Below are 18,655 nucleotides of genomic sequence, written 5' to 3' on the forward strand. Positions count from 1 at the left end.
ACCTGCCCCAAGAAACCAGATTGTAAAGCAGATGCTAGGAAAGGGGACTGGTTTCCCATAGGAAGGGTAGTAACCTGGGGAAAGCATTCCAGGTCACTGACTCAGATCAAGAGGCCATGCATGTGATCAGCAGGATGTTATAAAAACAAGGCTCAGCCACCACTAAGGACAATTTTGTGTGTTCTAAAAGCAACCCCTACCTGTTCGGTTCCCAAACTTTCGTCACTGGACAACTTCTCTTGAAAATTTTGCCATAGCTGCATTCTACGCATACTAAGTATTTTGCTTTACATCAATTACATCGATATGCTTAGAAGTTAGAACCATTCTGAGTTAACAGCACTCGTGAATTCATGAGTTCATCATGCTAGTTATTTTTCTCTGTTACGTAACAATGATATTTAAACACATAGTTATTAAACTGTAAAATGTTTGCTGTATATCACTGGCAGGGATTTGTATCATGGTTTGGGAACACGCACATCTAGTCTAATTTCCTGCCACAGACGGGGACACTGAGGTCCAAAGAGCGGATGGTCTTGGGAAGGTCACACTCCTGACTCCCAGTTCAGAGTTCCTCCCTCTAAGCCAGACTGGCCCATTACTGCCATCATGAAAAAGAAGAAGAGAGGTGTTGGGAGCTGGAGCAAAAGTGACCTCTGTCACCCTCTTGCCCATTACAAGTAACATAATTCATCTAAATAGGGCCCACTGCTTGTGTCCCCCGAGGTGTGAAAAGGGTTTCTGGAGGATAAATTTGTTGGTCAGTGTCTTTTAGAAAATATGAAGTGGGAACTGTATTTTCTTGGGCTGTATTTCCCTGTACCAGGCACGGGTAATCAGGTTTGTCCCAAACCAGTGAGGACCAGCAGAGACCAGCGGAGGACTTGGGGAGACAGAATGTACGGACAGAGTGAGCCAAGGGCGCTCACAAGCTGCAGGATGATGGCCTCCCTCACACAGAGCCTCAGCTCTGGGACCCCCTGAGCTGGTCCTCCTGTCTGTGTCCCAGCCGGGCAGGATGGTGTGGCCGGTAGGGCAGGGAGGAGTAGTTGCTTCTTGAGCTCTGGGGGTCTGGAGACCAGAGAGGAGAGGGGAGGCATTTATAAACTGACATAATAATATGACAATAGCGGTAGGGAACTTTTTTTTTAAACCACCTCTTTGTTCCCCTCTGCTCCCTCACAGAGTCTGGAATAAAAATGGAAGAAGGTGCCCAATGAGCCCAGCATAAGCTAGGCTGGCGGATCCCTCTCTTCCTCAGAGCAAAATTGCCTCTTGTGCCTTAAAAACACAAAGCTTTGGGATGCCCCTTAGACCCGATGAGGCATGATTCAAACAAACCACACACAATATAGAAATGGGTAAGAATATGTCATTTTCTGAATCTCTTCTCCCCTGACCCACTTCCCAACCCCTCTGTGAAACATCTGTAGCTTGATGGCTTCCACCCGCCCTGGCTCCCACTGACTACACCTAGGGCCTCAGAGACCCTTGGGCCTTTTCCAAAATTTCTTCTCTGATTTGGGGGTAGTTAGGATGCTCTCTGAGGACCTGGGACAGAGGGAGAAAGGGGGTGCAGCGTCAGGCCAGGGGTGTCTGTCTCTGCCGCAGGACCAGGTCACTGCACCCAGTCCCCTACCCCCACCCCCAGTGTCTCCCAGGGGCTTATAATGGCTTACATGGTGGCAGACTTCAATGGCCTCCACAAATCTCTTGTCCTTCAAGTAGTTGAAAGCGAGTTTGAAGCCTGTCCAGGGGCACAGGGAACACAGACAGTGGCACCCTAACTACCCAAGAGCCAGGGTAGCGGTCCTCCTGCCCATCTCCCTCCTTGCCCACATGCACGGTGGCTGCTTGCCTTACCAATGGCAGGGTTGGCATGATGACTGTATTTCCAGGCCAGCTCGTAGTTGGTGGCTGCGTCTTTGTAGGACTGCTCCTTCTCCATGATGAAGCCCATGTACTCATAGGCCTTGCAGCAGGACTGTAGGGAAAGCCACACCCAGTGGCAGCACAGGGCACAACCCGCGGGGGGAGGGGGAGGCAAAGGAGGGTGGTGAGCCGCATTAACTCGAACCTCCCAGGGACTCCAGCAGCATCTCCCACCTTTGCGAGGGGTCAACTGGGTGCCCCCTCTAGGCTACCCCGACGCTTGCGTGACCCCTTTCCCCACAGCCCTCCTGCTCTGACCCCCACGCCCCTCGACTCCCTGAACCCTTCCCATCTCTCTTGGCTGCCCGACCCGGTGCGCCTCCTCTTGCCTTGCCCCGTCCCCCTCCCCCCACCTGCCCCCGGGTCCCATTCCCATCTTGCTCTAGCGTGCATATGCCCCCCTTTCCTCCGGCCTCTTCTCACCGGGTTCCAACCCGCACCTCCTCTGCCCCCGACGCCCACGCGCCCCTCGCGCCCCGCCTCCACCTGGCGTCCCCGCTTCCCCGACGGCAGCGCGCCCCCTGCCTTGTTGTATTGCACGCAGCGCCGCAGCAGCTCGGTGGCCAGGTCGAACTTGCCGCCCTGGCAGTAAAGGTCAGCCAGTAGGAGCCAGCTCTTCTCCAGGTCCTCTGCCTCGCCCAGCGCCCACGGGGCCTTGGCCAGACGCTTCAGCTGCGTGCGCGCCTTGGGGACCTGCTTCAGCAGCGCGTAGGCCTGCGCCGTGGCCAGCAGGGCGGGGACGCTGTCCTTCTGCGCACGGGGTGGGGATGAGGGGTGGGAGCGGGCGTGGGCGCGCTGGGCCCCCAGCCTCGCCCCCCGCCGCCGCCCGCCCCGCGCGCCGGCCCACCTCTGCCTGCGCCATCTCGATGAAGGTGCCCAGCGCCGCCTCCACGTTGGCCTTCTCTCGGGTGGCCAGCAGGCAGAGGCTCTGCAGGAGCCGTAGCTGGGTCTGGCCCCAGGCCGAGTGCGGGTAAAACTCACGCAGCAGCTTCTCCGCGGTGCGCACACCGTGCTGCTCCGAGTCCTTCCTGTCGGTGGAGCTCCGGCCGTCGGACACGGGAACCCGGGAACCCGGGAACCCGCGGGGCCCTCACTTGGCCTGGACCCCGCCGCGCGTGGCTCTCCCCGCCTTTCCCAGGGTCCTGCCCCTGCACCCCTGCCCCCAGGTCAGCCGGGCCCCTACTTGCTCTCAGCCACCAGGTTCTCAAAAACCTCTCCGCCCACGATCTCGTTGTCTGGGTTCAGACAGATCTGCACCATGTAGTAGGTGGCACTCTGGCCCCAAGTGCTGTCCTTGCGCGCTTTGTTTAGAAACTTCAGTGCTTCGTTGGGTTGCCCTATGTGCCTGTAGCGGAGAAGAGAAATACCAAGAACCAGAGAGGGAAACTGAGGGCCAGGGAGGGCAGGGACACGCAGGAGCCACTCCCTTAGTCTGCACACAGCGGGGCTGGATCGCTGCTCTCCCAGCGCCCTGATCTGCAGGCTGGATTTCTGCAGAAGCCCAGCGTGTCTGCCAGGAAGAACCCCTGCCTATAACTGCCAGGACAGCCCCCCTCCCTCCCCCCCACCCCACCCTCCAGCTCACCAGCTGTAGATGCCTCTGCAGTAGTTGAACCCTGGCTCCAAAGGAATGCGGCTGGACATCCTCTTGGTCAATTCAAAGAAGGCAGGGGCATCTTCAAGTCTGCCACTTCTCCATAGCAGATCAATTAGTTTATTCAATACCAAAAAATTGTCTAAAATAAGAAAGCAGAAATATTCAGGCTGTGATAACCACTAGCTAAGTCCCATTGGGTACTGTGGGCAGGCATGGAGAAGCGAGGGGACCAGCAGACACTGCCCGTTTGGGCTGCGCAGGGACATCCCAGCAGCTTCAATGTCTCCACTGGTCTCCAAAGTTGAGAGAATAATAATCATACTGAAAAGCAGTAATAATAGCGAACGCTTGTACTGTACCTGGCATGAAGTGCTTTACCTATATATTAACCACACAATGAGGTACCTATTTTTCCCATTTCACAGATGAGGAAACTGAGACACAAAGAAGTTCTCTGCCAACGGTTACACAGCTGGTGAGTGGAAGAGCTTGAGTTAGACATAGGCCGTCTGGCTCCAGGATCCGTACTCCTAACAGTGGCACTCTGCTGGGCCTCTAGGCAGAGCTGGTTGTGGGCCTGTGGGGGCTCAAGTCTGAGCCTCAGGTATGGTCCCTGCCCCAGCAAGAGGGGTGCTTTCATACTGCAGTGAGGGGAAATGTAGCTACCTAATCAGGAAGAATTTCTAGCCACCTCCAGGTGCTGTGACCTCAGAAGGGGGCCACATCCAGTCCAATGGCTGTGATGCGGGGACAGACAGGCTCTCCTGGGTCCAGTGCCAAGCACTGCCCTGCCTCAGACCAGGAACTGGCCCCCTGGACTCGGGAAGGGCCAGTATGTTCCATCGGGGCTTTATCAGTTTCCTGCCTCTCTGGGAACAATCAGAGAGGAAGGGGCTTCCTCTGCCCAGTCAGGAAGGAGGGGAGGGGGCCCACCCTTCTCCGGGAGAGCAGCCCTTGTGGGGTGGGAACTGATGCAGGCCGTTACCTGGCACTTTCTCCAGGACTTGGCGGTAGAGATCGACAGCGGCTTCGCATTTCTGTTTTCTAAACATCAGGTCAGCCATCATCTATCAGAAAACACACGGTGCTCTGGAATTCCTGGCAGTAGTTCACAGGGGACTGGTGGGGAGGCTGGCCGGGGGTTGGGGATAGGGCAGGTGGGAAAGGACTTCCAGGGGAGCCTCTCTGGGCACAGGGAGAAGCAGCCACAGGAGGAGCCCAGAAGGAAGGGCCTGCCTGGGGTGGGGGGCGGGGGGGGGGAGCTGGGGCGAGGACTGAAGCTGGAAGATAAGCCCAGGGGTGGACACCAGTGGGACCCTTTGACAGGCAGCAGAACCAGCCCCTCGGCCCGTGTCTGAGAACTGCCAGCCACAGGCAGTGGAGGCGGAATGAGGGCTCCCCTCTTCTGTGGGGGGGTCCTGGCGGCTGGCTGGGTGTTAGGGAGGAGAGAAGTCAAGACAGGAGAGGCCTTTTCCCACACACTTCTGTAAACCCAGGAACCTGTCCCACCCTTGCCTTCACCAACTATGGGTGTGGTTCCCCCCCCCACCGCCCCCGGGAGGGAATCAGCCTCCCCGTCGCCCCCATGATGTTGGCCCCGGCTGCCAGCCCACCCCCTGCTGCGTGAAGGGCAGCCAGCCCCTGTGCTCGGTCCCCTCTGCCGGGGCGGCCAGGCCTCTGAGTTCTGGGGCTGGGCAGCAGCCCTCAGGCAGTCACAGGGAGCCTGGGGAGGGCAGGCAGAAGGTTCGGTGGCCGCATACCACTGTGGCGGTCTCGTGGTTCTGCTTGGACTGCAGGAGGATGGTACAGTGCTGCTCGCACAAGTCCAACTGCCCCTGCAGGAGGTAGAGCTGCGCCAGCTTCAGCACCACCTGCGACAAAACCGGACAGAATCGACCAGTGAGCATCATGGGAAAACTCGGGAGACTGATGTCTCCCGCTCTCATCACCCATTTCTCTTAGTTCTGCCTTCACAATAGGTCTCTGGCCTTCCCCTTTTCCCTCACCAGTACTCCAATCATACCATGTGTTTTACTAACTAACCTCTGACACTTGGGGCCTGGGTAACTCATACTTCTCCGGCTCTGACTGAACCGCCTCTGGGCCGCCTTCTGTGCCCCAGACTCTGAGCCAGGTGCCCGTCTTCTGAGTTCCCACAATGTGCGGACCCACAGGCAGGCACGTTTCGTGTAGCATTGGAACTGCAAGCGTGCTCATCTGTCCCCCTGCCTGAGGCAGTCTATGGGCAGGGACAGGTCTTGGCCCATTGTCTCCCGGGCCTAGCACTGAGCCTAGCGCATATGAGATCTCTGTTAAACGAGTGCATGCTTTGTTTTTGTTTTTTAAAAAAGATTTTAATTATTTATTTATTTGACAGAAAGAGAGAGAGAGAGCACAAGGAGGCAGAGAGGCAGGCAGAGGGCGAGGGAGAAGCAGGCTCCCTGCTGAGCAGAGAGCCTGTGGGGCCCCATCCCAGGACCCTGGGACCACAACCTGAGCCGAAGGCAGACGCTTAACCGACTGAGACACCCAGGTGCCCCAAATGAGTGTGTGTTGAATGAATGAATGAATGAATGAATGAATGACTTAGCAGAGTGGCACTAAGCTCTTCCTCCGTTCTCCTAGTATAGACTCCAGCCACCGTTGCCTCATGTGGGCCATACCTCCCGCATGACCCTAAACCTCCTTGGCAGCTTAGTCTGGCTTTGTGCCTGAAGGCCCCTGGCAGCTACAGCTCTCACTGTGTCCGCACCTCCAAGGGGGACCTGGAAATGCCAGACTAACATGACTTCCGGCAGCATCTTTCCCGCTCTGCCTCCCACAATGGCTGTCCAAAAGGAGGCTTCCCAGCCTTGGTCCAAGGGCTGTGATGGCTGAGGGCCCCGGGGTCAGCTAGAGCAGGCTCCCCACACCAGTGGCTCCAGACCTTACACCTGCAGCTCCTCAGGGCAGCCCAGGAAAGGACCTGGCCTCTACCCCTTGGCAGGGGTCTCGGCAAGACGTCATGGCTCAAGAGAAGGGGCAGGTTCTGGCTTTGAGGACCCCACCTTATTGTCGACAGGCGAGTAGAAGAGGGCATCCTTATAAGACCGCACTGCCTTGGCAAACTCCTTCTCTGCCAAGTAGTGCTCCCCAAACTGGACACAGATGGAGGCTGCCAGTTGCTTCTGGGCGGGGGTCATTTCTGGTTGCTCCAGTGGAACACGCTTCAGTATCCGAGACTGGAGGTCCATGGCCTGGGGAGACCAATAAACTCAGGATCAGACTTAGAGCCTGATGTGCTAGATCTCAGGCCAATTCACAAGTCCCCACGCTCTTGTTTCTGTGTCAGCAGATTCTCAGAAAGGGCATCTCAAGTGCCCTTGAGCAAATCTGGGTCACTCTGGACAGGCAAGGCCACTGGCTGAGTACTCAGCTGGCTCTGCCTCTGGGGCAGGAGTAGAAGCAAAGGCACCCAAACAAAACACTCCACTGGACTGTACTTGTTTACCTGTTTCCATGATACCCTGCTACTTCCTGTGTCTAATTGGCGCTAGAGCAAGCACACAGTAAGTGCTCAGAGCAGGCTGGGGTTTGATAGACCTATTTGCACTGAATATTGCCCTGTCGGGAATTTGAGGCAGCCTCTGCAAATATCCATGACATAAGGGGATCAAGCGAGTAACCGGGGAGCATCAGAACGAGAGGAACGAAGACGCCAGGGTTAAGCTTTGGGCTTTCTAAGGGCCAAACAGGAGTGGGAATCCAATGGGAAGCAAGAGAATAAATCATCTCCAGCAGTGAGAGTGGGCTCCACTCCTACACCCACAGAATGCCCCCCAGGAACAAGTGGCTGGTGATGCCCTTGCTAGAAAGAGTGAGGAAGGTATGGTGGGAATGGCTGGGAAGTGTGCCATTGTGGCAGCCCAGTGGGGAAAGAGCTTCGGTTGGATCAGGTCAGACCTGGTTCCAATCTCAGCTCCACCACTTACTAGCAGTGTGACTTTGGGCACATTTCTTAACCTCTTGGAGCCTCATCTGTGGAACGGGAACGTCACAGTGCTTATCTCAAAAGGCTACTGTGAGAATTAATAAGAAAGCAAAAAGCCTAGTGCTGTACCCACTGGCATTGTGCAGTATTATCACCACCAGCATCCTTGAGGATAAGGGCACATTCTTCCTCCCTGCCTTCCCCAGCCCGGCCCAGCTGGCCTTCGGGCACTTTGGAGCACCATCAACGAAGAGCGCAGGTGTGGGAATAAATGGGAGGCAGAAGTCTGAGGTGAACCTAGGTCCTCTTTTGAGGGCCAGCCCTGGAGCCTTCCAGACCTGCAGTCCTATCCTTCCTTCTATAGCTCCCGTCAGGAAATGGCAGCTAAAGAGCTTGAGTCTGTTGTCTGTTGTCAATTACCTCATTCAAAGTTCCCACCACATCTTCCTTTTTATGACTCTTATAAACCTTTGCCAGCAAAAGCAAGCACTTGACATCGTTCATCATGGTCGGGATGTCTTTGACTGCAAAATGGAAACTCAAATCAGTGTTCTCTGGCCCCTGGGAAGCCGGGGATGGGGGAGGGAGGGGCCTGGGCTCAGGACCCCTGCATCACTCTGCAGGACAAGAGTGGGGGGGGCAAGAGGGGGGCACAGTATGCTGGGGGAGAGACTTTAGGACATGGCCTCACCAAAGTCATGTTCCAGTGCTTGTTTCAGAACTTTCTCCGCCTTATTGAATTTCTTCAACTTCAGGAGCAGCTCAGCCAGATCACAGCACAGAAAGTCCTGTCCGCTGATCTTCTGCGCAGCCTCATAATAATTAATTGCCTTATGGCAAACAGGAAATACTGGCATTGGGTTTGGTTCTACCCTTGAGTGCCTCACACCGCGTTCCCTCGGTGGCCACCACACCTGTGTGTCCCTCCAGAACACAGAAGCCTGAAGCCTGAGATGGAAGCTGCAGAGGGCTCAAGCTGAGCAGGAGTGTGTGTTGGGGGTGGGTGGCTGGCTTCTGAATTCTCCCCTGGGTACCCCATTCAGCAGGGAGCTAGGGTGGAAACGCAGCCACTCCCCTCCCATCCAGATCCTCCTACCCGTGCATCCTCCTCCCTCTTCCCTGCTGGGCTGCCCCCACCTCCCCACTCCAAACTAGCCTGACCTTGGTGTACTGGTGAGTCTTCACATAGGCTTGCCCGATCCTGCTGACCAGGGATGCATCGTGTGGGTTCTTTCTATAGGCCTCCTCATATACCTCCAGGGCCTTTTCGGGCTGGTGGGAAAAGTATCCAGAGGTTTCTCTCTCTCTGTCTCCTCTCCCACTGGAGACGTGAGATCAGGGGACCACTTGGCAAGGCCATGAGGCTTTCACTCACCTCCTGAATGTTCATGAAAGCATCACCCAGTAGCAGGCTGGTGTGGGGACCAGGCAGGTGTTCGCAGAGCTCCCTGCAAAAGCAACCAAAAACTTAGCTCAGACCTGTACATCTTTCATGTTTCTGAATCCACCTTCTCCTCTTCTTTCCCACTAATTCATTCAGCCATTCATCACCTAATACTCATGGAAAGCCCACTGTGTATGAGGGCCTGTGTTAGCCACTTTAGTCTAGGCTCTCCTCGTCTGTGTTCTGGATCATGCCAGAGCTTCCATCCACCCCTCTGGCCTCCACTCTTAAACACCCCCCACCCACCCGCCAGACCCCTCTGTATAAGCAGGCATCCTGCACTTTCTAAAACTCCATGTGACCACTCCACTGTTTATTGGTTTCCCACTGCTCTTGGCTTCACCTCCCCCTCCCCCCGCCCCGACCTCCACCCCTAGCACCGCCTCCCACCTGGATAGCCAAGGCAGAGTTTTGCTTGAGGGAGGGGCTGGGAAGGTACTTTGGAGGCCCCAGTGTCAAAGTATATCGACAGGGCTTCTAATCCCAGCTCTCCCCACTCTTGCCCCTCTCGTCGGCCACATCAAGTCACTGGACATTTCTTCAGGGACAGGCAGAGTCAGGGGCCAGGGCAGAAGCACATTCCCATGGTTCCCACCAGAATGTGGGGCCACACAGGGCAGCAAAGGACAGATTCAGTTCTGGATCTTCAGGACTCAGCAATGAGCCAGCCTGACTGAGCACACTCAAATTCTGACCCACAGGAAATCCTGTACTTGCATCTAACACACCTGGAGGGCGCGGACTGGAGACCCAGGTGGAAGAAACATAATCTGGAGGAAACACTCCCTAAAACACCGCTGGAGCTGAGGCCGGCAGGGTGCCACTGCCTGGGGCTTACCGGTAGCAGCCGATGTAGAGGCGGGTGTCTTTGCGGGTCTGCAGGTAGATGTTGCCCATCTTTTCCTTGGCTTCCATGTAGCAGGGCTGCTTGGGCGTGATGTTCCTCAGCATGCTCAGTGCCATGTCCACGTTCCCCTTGCTCAGGGTCAAGTCCACATTGGCGATGGTGATGCGGATCTCCTCTGGTGTGCCACTGAACTCGTTGATGGCATCCTGCATGACCTTGGTGGCCTCATGCTGGGACATGGGAACCCAATAGACCCTCCGTGAGCTGTCACCCACCACAGGTGGCCTGACAACACTTGAAACCTCCTGGAGGAGACTTAAAGTGATCCCTCTTTCCACTCCTGACCCCGAAAGAGAAAGGAAACAGAGAGACAGCTGGGAGCAGTCCTGCTACATGGAAGCCAAGGGTAGGATGGCTCAAATCCACCCGCAGAGAGGCTCCAGTGGCAGAAGGGAGAGACAGCCCTTCAATGTCCACAACTGCTGTTCCCGGGGGATGGCAGGGGGAAGGTGCCCGGCTAGCTGGGGGTACAGAAACCTTCAGCTGTAGGAACCAGCCTGTTCCTTAGCACTTCGACATCTGCTGGCGATTCCTTCCTGTTGGAGACCTATGGACACATCTCCTTGGACTTTCCTGCTTTTGGCCAAATGTATGCTTTATTTTTATTCTTATTAATTTGTTTATTTAAAGATTTTACTTATTTATTGAGAGAGAGAGAGAGCGCGTGTGCACACACGCACGTGCTCATGCAGGAACAGGGGGAGGGGCAGAGGGAGAAGCAGACTCCCCGCTGAGCAGGGAGCCCCCCTCACCCCTGGGGCTCGATCCCAGGACCCTGAGATCATGACCTGAGCTGAAGGCAGACGCTTAACTCACTGAGCCACCCAGGTGCCCCAAAGGTATTTTAATGTCATGGTATTTGGTACAAAAAGTCTATTTGAATTATTTCTTCATTATATTTGTCCCCTTGATTAATTTAACAAAGTGACTCTCTTTCCCCATGATGGTCCTTTTTGACTTGGATTCAGCCTTACCAGACATTTCTTCTTCAACCTCTGCTTTCTTTTTGTTTGCTTCGTATGTTTGTACCATGTTTTTACTTCCATTCTGGGTGGGTCCTTCAGTTTTTGAAGTACAGACAGTAAGGGTTCCTTCTGTTTGTTTAAACCACTCTAATGCCTCCTTTATTTAATAGGTACATTTATTTCATTTACAATTTTATGATCACAGATACATTCTCGGGTCTTCTGTCAACTTGTTTTGTTTTCATTTTTGTTGTTGTTTTCATTTTTATATGCTGCTGTGTTTGACCTCATTCCTGCCTTTACGTGTGGTCTGCTGTCTTTTCTTCTTAACTCTTGATAAAAGTGGTGGAAATCATCTCTTTTAAATTCTACCAAGAATCATCTTTCTGGGGCACCTGGGTGGCTCAGTCGTTACGCGTCTGCCTTCGGCTCAGGTCATGATCCCAGGGTCCTGGGATCGAGCCCCGCATCGGGCTCCCTGCTCCGCGGGAAGCCTGCTTCTCCCTCTCCCACTCCCCCTGCTTGTGTTCCCTCTCTCACTGTGTCTCTCTGTCAAATAAATAAATAAAATCTTAAAAAAAGAAAAAGACAACCAAATAAATAAATAAATATTTCTTTTATTTTGTATTATACTCTTTCTCCCAAAGTGTAACCCTCACTTGTCTTTGGCTTGTGATTTTGTTTCCTCTCTCCTCTTTCCTCCTCCTGTCCTTTTCTCTCCTTCCTGCCCTCCTTCATCCCCTCCCATCCTTCCCCCCTCCTTCATCCCCTCCCATCCTTCCCCCCTCCTTCATCCCCTCCCATCCTTCCCCCCTCCTTCATCCCCTCCCATCCTTCCCCCCTCCTTCATCCCCTCCCATCCTTCCCCCCTCCTTCATCCCCTCCCATCCTTCCCCCCTCCTTCCTACCTTTCCTCCCTTCTTCCCTCCTCCTTCCTTCTTTCCTCCCTCCCTCGCCTCCTTCCTTCCCTATAACCACCATTTTGGACCCCATCTGATCACTGCTCATTCTCAAATGAGACTTTCATTCCCTTTTCTCAGGAACGCGGCTGGGGAGGGAGAGGGCCTAGCACAGCCGCCCTAGAAAACACATTTCCTCTGAGCTTTCTGTGGGTCCTCCCTTTTGGGGTAGACTTTGTGAGAAGCTGGGGGGTCCGGATGGAACCCCTGGCTCACAGGGAAGCCCTCAGTTTGCAAATCTGTCATCCTAGCAAAGACAGCTGCGGAACTGATTTTCTGGTCATTTCCCTCCTTCCTTTCCTCTGGCCCACGTCTCCTAGAAAGGAGTCTGGACAGAGAGAAGCAAGGATGCATTTTAGCAGAGAGTTCTTGTCCAGTGGTCCTGCCCTTCCAAAAGAGGAATGCCCTTGCTTTTCCTGGTTTGACCACATCTCCAGAAAGTTTCAGGCAAATGCCAGAACCTCAGGTCCCACTCATGGCACCCTGCCTTCTCTCTCCCCCACGGACGGTAAGTTCTGAAAGGACAGGGACCTTGCGGGCTGCCCTCCTCTATCCCCAGCCCCCACATGGTGCCTGGCGTATAGCTGGCCCTCAATCACTAGCCGAATAAATGACCAGCTGAATCAACTCTTCTGGGATACAGCCCTTCCCTGATTTTGTTATAGATGGAGATTCCTTCCCCACTTTTAAGTCTTGTGTTCCTTTTGGCAGATTTAAAGGAGGAAAGTACAACCAACAGGCTTCTGCATCGCCATCTTTGCCCAGAAGGCAATTTTTAACTTTTAAGGAGAAAGGGCCTCACAGGCTGTTCCTTCTTGATGGCAGGATTTTCACAGGAGGCCAGATGCCCCTGTACTGGTGGATCACAGAAATGGTCTTGAAGCTCTGCTGACAAACTGCTTCTGGGTGAGTGGGGCCAAGGGAGCATGGGGAGCCAGCTCTACTCCCCCTACCTGCCTCTGTCTTCTCTGCTGCTTCTTTACACCAGCATGGGATGCTCAGGTGCTCACTGCCTTTGCCTAGCCAGCCTGTCCAAGGCCCCAGCACTGCCTCATACAGTTGAGCAAATTGTATACCACAAAACTCCGAGGGGACACAGTTCGTAAAGGCTGTGGTGGGATGATGACATCCACTGGAGCTCTACATCGCCCAGTCGGCACGACCACCTGCGGCTGCCTTCATGGGCCTCTGTGCTCTGCCTGCGTGGGATCCTCATGGGGACAGTGAGGTAGGCAGGGGACAGATCATGCAGGACTCAGTGGGGTTTGGACTTTATCTCGAGGGCAGTGGGAGCCACTGAAGTCTTTAGGCAGGGGGAAGATGTGCTCCCAAATGAATAAAGGCTCAAATAGTAGCACAAATAAACATCAGCCAGAATCAAAGAGCCTGGGTTGATTACTCTGGACCTCCAAATGCCCCAGTCCCAAGGGAAGAGAGCATGGCATCTCTTACCAGCTCCCCATTCATCCGGAGGGCATCTGCCAATTCCAGTAGGATGGACACCCGCTCGCTGGGCTGTACAGAGGGCCCACGGAACTTCTTGCCTTCTTCCATCTTCTGAGTTGGTAATTTTATGATCGTTTTCAGTGTCTTTATGGCTTCTGCATAGTCCCCAGACTTGTTGAGGGCCCTGGCCTTGATGTAGTGGTAGAGGGGGTGGTCTCGGACCTAGAGGAGCATAGTGGGGCACGGGACTCTGGCATGCTGCTGCGGCTACTCACAGCACCCAGCCTGGAGAAAGTGCCAGAAGCCCACTGAGCCTGCCCCTGCCTTTGGCCGGCAGAAGGGTCTGAAGGCTGCAGGGAGCTCCTGGGGCTACCCTCCCGGGGCAAATAGGGGCTGCAGCTGGGTGGGCCATTGGGTGTTGAGTGGGCGGCTGGGCATAGAGGACCCGCACCTGGAAGTTGTGGCTGACGCCCAGCTCTAAGCAGTGAGAACACTTGGCAAAATTGCCCTGTGCCAGGTAGATGTGGGACATGAGGAGGTGGGCATCCACGGAGGTGGGGTCCAGCTCCAGGCAGCGCTGCAGAGTGCTCTGGGCATTCTCTAACTCTCCTAGAAATGAGAAACAGGCCTCTACATCCAGGGGTCCCTGGGGACTCCCAGGGCCCAGTACGTAAGGGCAGAATGAAGTTTGTCCCATTGCCCGGAAATACACAAGTTGGCCATTTGACCTGGTTCTGCTCTGTTTCACTCGGAGGTCTCTTCTTAAAACCAGAACTACAGTTTGTCCCTTGACCCAGACAAAAGCCAGGAAACTCGAACCAGGGGGTGACCCCCTCCTTTCTCTCTGTAACCCTCAGGGAGATGGCTAAGTCACGTCACTGCTCTGTCTGGGAGCTCCAGGGATCACTTAAGTCTTGATTCCCATACCTCAGAGCAGAATGAAACCTAACAATAATGGCAACTATAATAGCCCCAACTTATGAAGCACCTGCTCTATACCCAACACATGCAAAGCACCTTTAGAAAGGGTGGTTTAATATTTGCCCGGCCCTGTGAGATTGGCAGTATTATCTGTGTCTTTTAGCTGTAGGACTGGAACCCTGTGACGATAAGTCACTCAGCTTGCAAGGGATCAAGTCAGCATTGAAATCCAGGGCCATTGGCTCCTAAGGCTAAGCTCTGAATGCCCTGGCACTAGAGGGCTACGGGGTTTCCCTGCAGCCAGGCTGGCCCTCAGTGGGCCGTGGCGGCCGCCCAAGGGGGGGGTGCACTGAGCTGGTAGGAAGGTCCTCCTCCCTCTGCATCCAGGTCTCTCAACAGCTCCTGCTCAGGGTCCATAATCTAGTGGGTAGGGAGCACCTGCTTGTGGGTCCCAACTCCCTGCTCCTTTCTTGTGTGCTGCAGAAACGTGAAGATGTCACTATGGCAACCTAAGCAGCTGGAGACCTGGCTTTGGCCTGAAACCTGCTTGTTGGCAGCTGTAGCACCCCTGGGGGCATGCTCCTGCCTTTGCCTCGTACCCAGGAGCCCCTGAAACTGTGGGTATGCCTGGAACCCACATAAACACTGGGAGGCTGGAGGATGAAGACAGTAGAGCCCTCTGCACAGTGTGACCCACACAAGGCCATGCCAGAGGCCAGACACATGCCTTGGCATTTGGGATCCTTTGGAAGCCCCCAGCACACCAGAGATGAGCTTGTCTTCCAGGCAGATGGGGGGTGCAAGGCCGCGGGGTGTGGGAGAGTATTCAGAGAGGACAATAAGGCTCCGCTTCTCCCCTCCCCTGCCCGCCCACTCCAGGGCCTGGGCCTTGAGATGGAAAGAACTGGAAGGATATTGCTCTGGCCACCCTCTGAAAGCCTCATACTACAGGGTCTCACCTCCCCATGAGGCCCTTTGGACCACCTTTAAAAAACTGCCACCCTGCCACCCCCTCCCTGCCCTTGCTTTAGTTTTCTCCATGGCATTACTGTGTCCTAACAACCAGGTGCACTTAGTTGTTACGTTTATTGTCTATTTCCCCTCACTAGAATGCAAACTTCCTGAGGGAATTTCTGTCTATTTTGAGGACTCATGGAGCCCAGGGTCGGCGTGGCGCCGGTGTAATAATGGAAGTTCAGGGACTTACCTGGCACAGAGCGTGGAAACAACCGGCAGCAGGCCGGGTGGGAGAGACCCCTGCTGGCCACGGAAGTTAGGCGGGTTTCAGGGGGGTGGAGGCCAGAGATTCGGGCAGGCCTGGTGAGTGTGTGTGTGTGTGTGTGTAACACCCCAGGCAGGCCTGGTGAGAGTGTGTGAGAGTGTATGTGTGTGTATGTGTGTGTCCCTGTGTGTGTGTATGTGTGTAACACCCCAGGCCTGGTGAGAGAGAGAGAGAGAGAGAGAGAGAGAGAGAGTGTGTGTGTGTGTGTGTAACACCCCAGGCAGGCCTGGTGAGAGTGTGTGTGTGTATGTGTGTAACACCCCAGGCCTGGAGAGAGAGAGAGAGAGAGAGAGAGAGAGAGAGAGTGTGTGTGTGTGTGTGTGTGTGTAACACCCAGGCAGGGGGCCTGTGGGCGCTCACCTGGGGCAGTGTCTGAACAGATGAGCAGATGTGAGGGGACCCTTGGGCTCACCTGAGAGGTACTTGACCTGAGCCATCACATACAGGGGGTCGATCAGAGCTGGTGCTGCTTTGACTACAGGATTCAGGATCACGGCAACTTGTTTAAGAAGTGGAGACACCATCTGGCCTGGCGACCGGGGCTGGAGGAACACGGGGCCTGGCTGTACGGTTTGCCCCGTGCCAGACAGACTCCCAAAGCTCTCAGAAAACCCTGTTTCAGTGCAGGAATTTTACTTCATTTCACATGTTTATTATCCACTCTGTGCCATCGAGGACTAGAGCATAAGCTCCGGAGAACGGGGACTTGGTTTTGCTTGCTATTGTGTCCCCAGTACCTAACCTGGTGTCTGGCACATGGTTAGTGCACTTGACAAATATTTGTGGGACGACTTGTTACATGGCACTGGAGGGGCAGGATCCTTGCCCACACGGAATCTTGGCTGGCCAGGAAAAGAGGCAAACAAGTAAAGGCTAACAGACTTCTTAGAAGACTTCTGGAAAAAAGGAACCTGGTTATTCTAGGATGAAGGCAGGGGCACAGGCTAGTGCCCTGCTCCTCCACGTGTGGTCTGTGGACCAGCAGCTCGAGCATCACCTGGAAACTTGGTCCAGAGGTGGACTCCCTCCCCCTAGCCCCCAACCCCCACCTCAAATCAGAATCTGCCCTGGAACAACTCTCAGGTAATTCACATGCTACACATGCAAGTTTGAAGGAGAAGGGATTCCCTTACTGCAGGGGCACAGAGTGGCCTGGTGGCCAGCCAGGTGAGGTCCCTGCCTCTGTCCAGACCTCTGCTCCAGACCCCTGCCATGAGGATAGGACTTCTGCTAACCTGCTTGGGGCAGAAGAACAAGTACTCCTTGGCGATGCAGACCAGGAAGAGGGGGTCCAGTTTTTCGAAGTACTCGGAGCCCAGGGGGAGGCCCTGCATGCTGGAGAAGTGTAGCTCTGCAGCCTCCTTCAGGAGGGCAGTGGCTTCCTGCTCCCCCGTGTGCTTCCGGGATGCCAGAAGGGCCTGGAGGAAAACCAGCACCTGTGGGAGGCAGGTCCAGGTCTTTGGCACAAACGCCAGCTGGGCAGTGGGTAGGCGGGGGTGAAGCAGGAGTCCAGGCCGCATGGGCGGCTGGATACTGGAAACTGGGTGGGGGGAGGGGGGGGACACCAAATCCTGGAGCAACCCATGTTCCCAGAGAGCTCTGACCTCAGACTTTCCGAGGGACTGCTGCACCTCCTTCAGGAATTCCAGCTGGTGCTCAGCCTCCTCCAGGTGACCGTCCAGGATCTGGCACCAGATGATCCCTGGGCCCGGGATAGAGTGAGCATGAGCAGCCGGCTCTGACACGGAGCCAGCAGGCCAAGGAGCACAAATGAGACAGCGGAAGGAAGGGTGATCCATGCTCGGGGTAAGGAATTCAAAGCGTGAGCCGATATGGAAAAACGTCCCTAGCTCACGCTCCAGCTTGAAGCAGGTCTCTCTCCAGAGGTAACCGCACTTAACAATTTGCGGTATAGTCAACCATCTTTCTAGCAATGTGTATGCATCTACATGAGACACTTTAGTTTATATACACCCACCCCGTTCTCTTTAATGATAACATAATATGCCACTGTGGATGTGACATTGTATTTGTGGCCCCACTGAAGGACACCTCATCTAACATCTAGTTTGCTTTTGATGCTTAAATGTTGCATGGCCACAGTAAACGTATTTCCGTGTTCTAATTCCTGAAGTTGAGCGGATGGGTCAAAGAGCATGTATATCTAAAATGTTGACAGATAAGGCCGACTTGTCCTCCAAAGACATTTCAATTAATACTACAGCCAAGAACTTGAAAGTGGCCTTTCCCTACAACCTTGCAGACATGTTTTACTCTTTGCCAGTCTAAAAAGTGAATAGTAACTCATTTGAATTCACTTTTTTTTTTTATTGCCAGGGAAAAGGAACATTTTCTTTTTCATATATTGAATGGCCTTTTTCTTTTCTACTATGAGTCTCCCATACATAGCTTTAGCCTGTTTTTCTTTTAGGGTTGTTTTCTTTTTATATATTAAGATGATTAATCCTTTGTAGCAAACATTTTCCATTAGTTTGCCATTTCCCTCTTAAGTATTTTTCAGTGTCTTTTGCCATCCATTGGTTTTAAATTTTTACATAGTCAAATTGGTAAGATATTTTCCCTTCCATCCTCTGAGTTTCCCCCAGGGAAGCCAAGTCCAATTGAATTTTTATGTTTAAATATTTAATTCATCTGGAGTTTATTTTTTATTTTTTAACTAATCTCTACCCTCCTCCCCCCAATGTGGGGCTCAAACTCACAAGCTCAAGATCCAGAGTCATGTGCTCTACCAACTGAGCCGATAAACTGGAGTTTATTTTTGAGTATGGTGTGAGATGGGAACTTCCTTTACTTTTTTCATACTGGATAGCCAGACGTCCAGCCATGAGTTATTGAAACCTACCTCCATATTGGTTTGAAATGTCACCTTATTTGTAAGACCTGTTTCTGTGCCATTTATCTGCCTCATTATTCCAGCGTTGGCCTCAAGCTGACTTAACTACTGTTGTCTCCTAATGTGTTTTGGATTTGGGCAGACAAATCCATCTATTCTTACTATTCCTTCTTTATAGATATTTCCTGGTCATTTTGGTGTATTTATTCCTGATTGTCTTCCTAATCACCACCTTGGCTTTCACTCCTATCCTTCCCACCATTTGGCTCATCAATGGAATTTTGTACTTTGCAATCGTATTTTTAATTTTCAGTAACTTTTTTGTTCCCCATAACCTTTCTCACAGTAGCCTGTTCTTTACTTATTGACTGACAT

The 18,655-nt window shown here is 53.7% G+C and overlaps 1 protein-coding gene across 5 annotated transcripts in view; it reads right to left on the reverse strand.

Moving 5' to 3' along the window:
* Nucleotides 1-1,476: 1,476 nt before the first annotated feature.
* Nucleotides 1,477-18,655, reverse strand: part of TTC21A (tetratricopeptide repeat domain 21A) — a 30,034-nt gene continuing 12,855 nt past the window's right edge. For 3 of the 5 annotated variants that reach the window (XM_028107024.2, XM_028107023.2, XM_028107021.2), the window contains 20 exons: nucleotides 17,031-17,128; nucleotides 16,662-16,862; nucleotides 15,839-15,968; nucleotides 13,675-13,832; nucleotides 13,230-13,445; nucleotides 9,785-10,023; nucleotides 8,878-8,950; nucleotides 8,664-8,774; nucleotides 8,194-8,332; nucleotides 7,923-8,026; nucleotides 6,580-6,768; nucleotides 5,293-5,403; nucleotides 4,518-4,599; nucleotides 3,521-3,671; nucleotides 3,119-3,280; nucleotides 2,783-2,975; nucleotides 2,461-2,685; nucleotides 1,867-1,987; nucleotides 1,683-1,750; nucleotides 1,477-1,554 (listed from right to left, as the gene is read on the reverse strand). In XM_028107024.2, coding sequence (XP_027962825.1) covers nucleotides 1,477-1,554; nucleotides 1,683-1,750; nucleotides 1,867-1,987; nucleotides 2,461-2,685; nucleotides 2,783-2,975; nucleotides 3,119-3,280; nucleotides 3,521-3,671; nucleotides 4,518-4,599; nucleotides 5,293-5,403; nucleotides 6,580-6,768; nucleotides 7,923-8,026; nucleotides 8,194-8,332; nucleotides 8,664-8,774; nucleotides 8,878-8,950; nucleotides 9,785-10,023; nucleotides 13,230-13,445; nucleotides 13,675-13,832; nucleotides 15,839-15,968; nucleotides 16,662-16,862; nucleotides 17,031-17,128 — 2,849 coding nt within the window. The remainder of the gene's footprint in view (nucleotides 1,555-1,682; nucleotides 1,751-1,866; nucleotides 1,988-2,460; nucleotides 2,686-2,782; nucleotides 2,976-3,118; nucleotides 3,281-3,520; nucleotides 3,672-4,517; nucleotides 4,600-5,292; nucleotides 5,404-6,579; nucleotides 6,769-7,922; nucleotides 8,027-8,193; nucleotides 8,333-8,663; nucleotides 8,775-8,877; nucleotides 8,951-9,784; nucleotides 10,024-13,229; nucleotides 13,446-13,674; nucleotides 13,833-15,838; nucleotides 15,969-16,661; nucleotides 16,863-17,030; nucleotides 17,129-18,655) is intronic. The other 2 variants (XM_088021392.1, XM_028107022.2) reach the window with 2 other exon arrangements.

Source organism: Eumetopias jubatus, unplaced genomic scaffold (assembly GCF_037043125.1).
Source record: "Eumetopias jubatus isolate StellerSeaLion01/CBP00866 unplaced genomic scaffold, mEumJub1_p1.0 scaffold_1, whole genome shotgun sequence".
NCBI classification, from domain to species: Eukaryota; Metazoa; Chordata; class Mammalia; order Carnivora; family Otariidae; genus Eumetopias; species Eumetopias jubatus.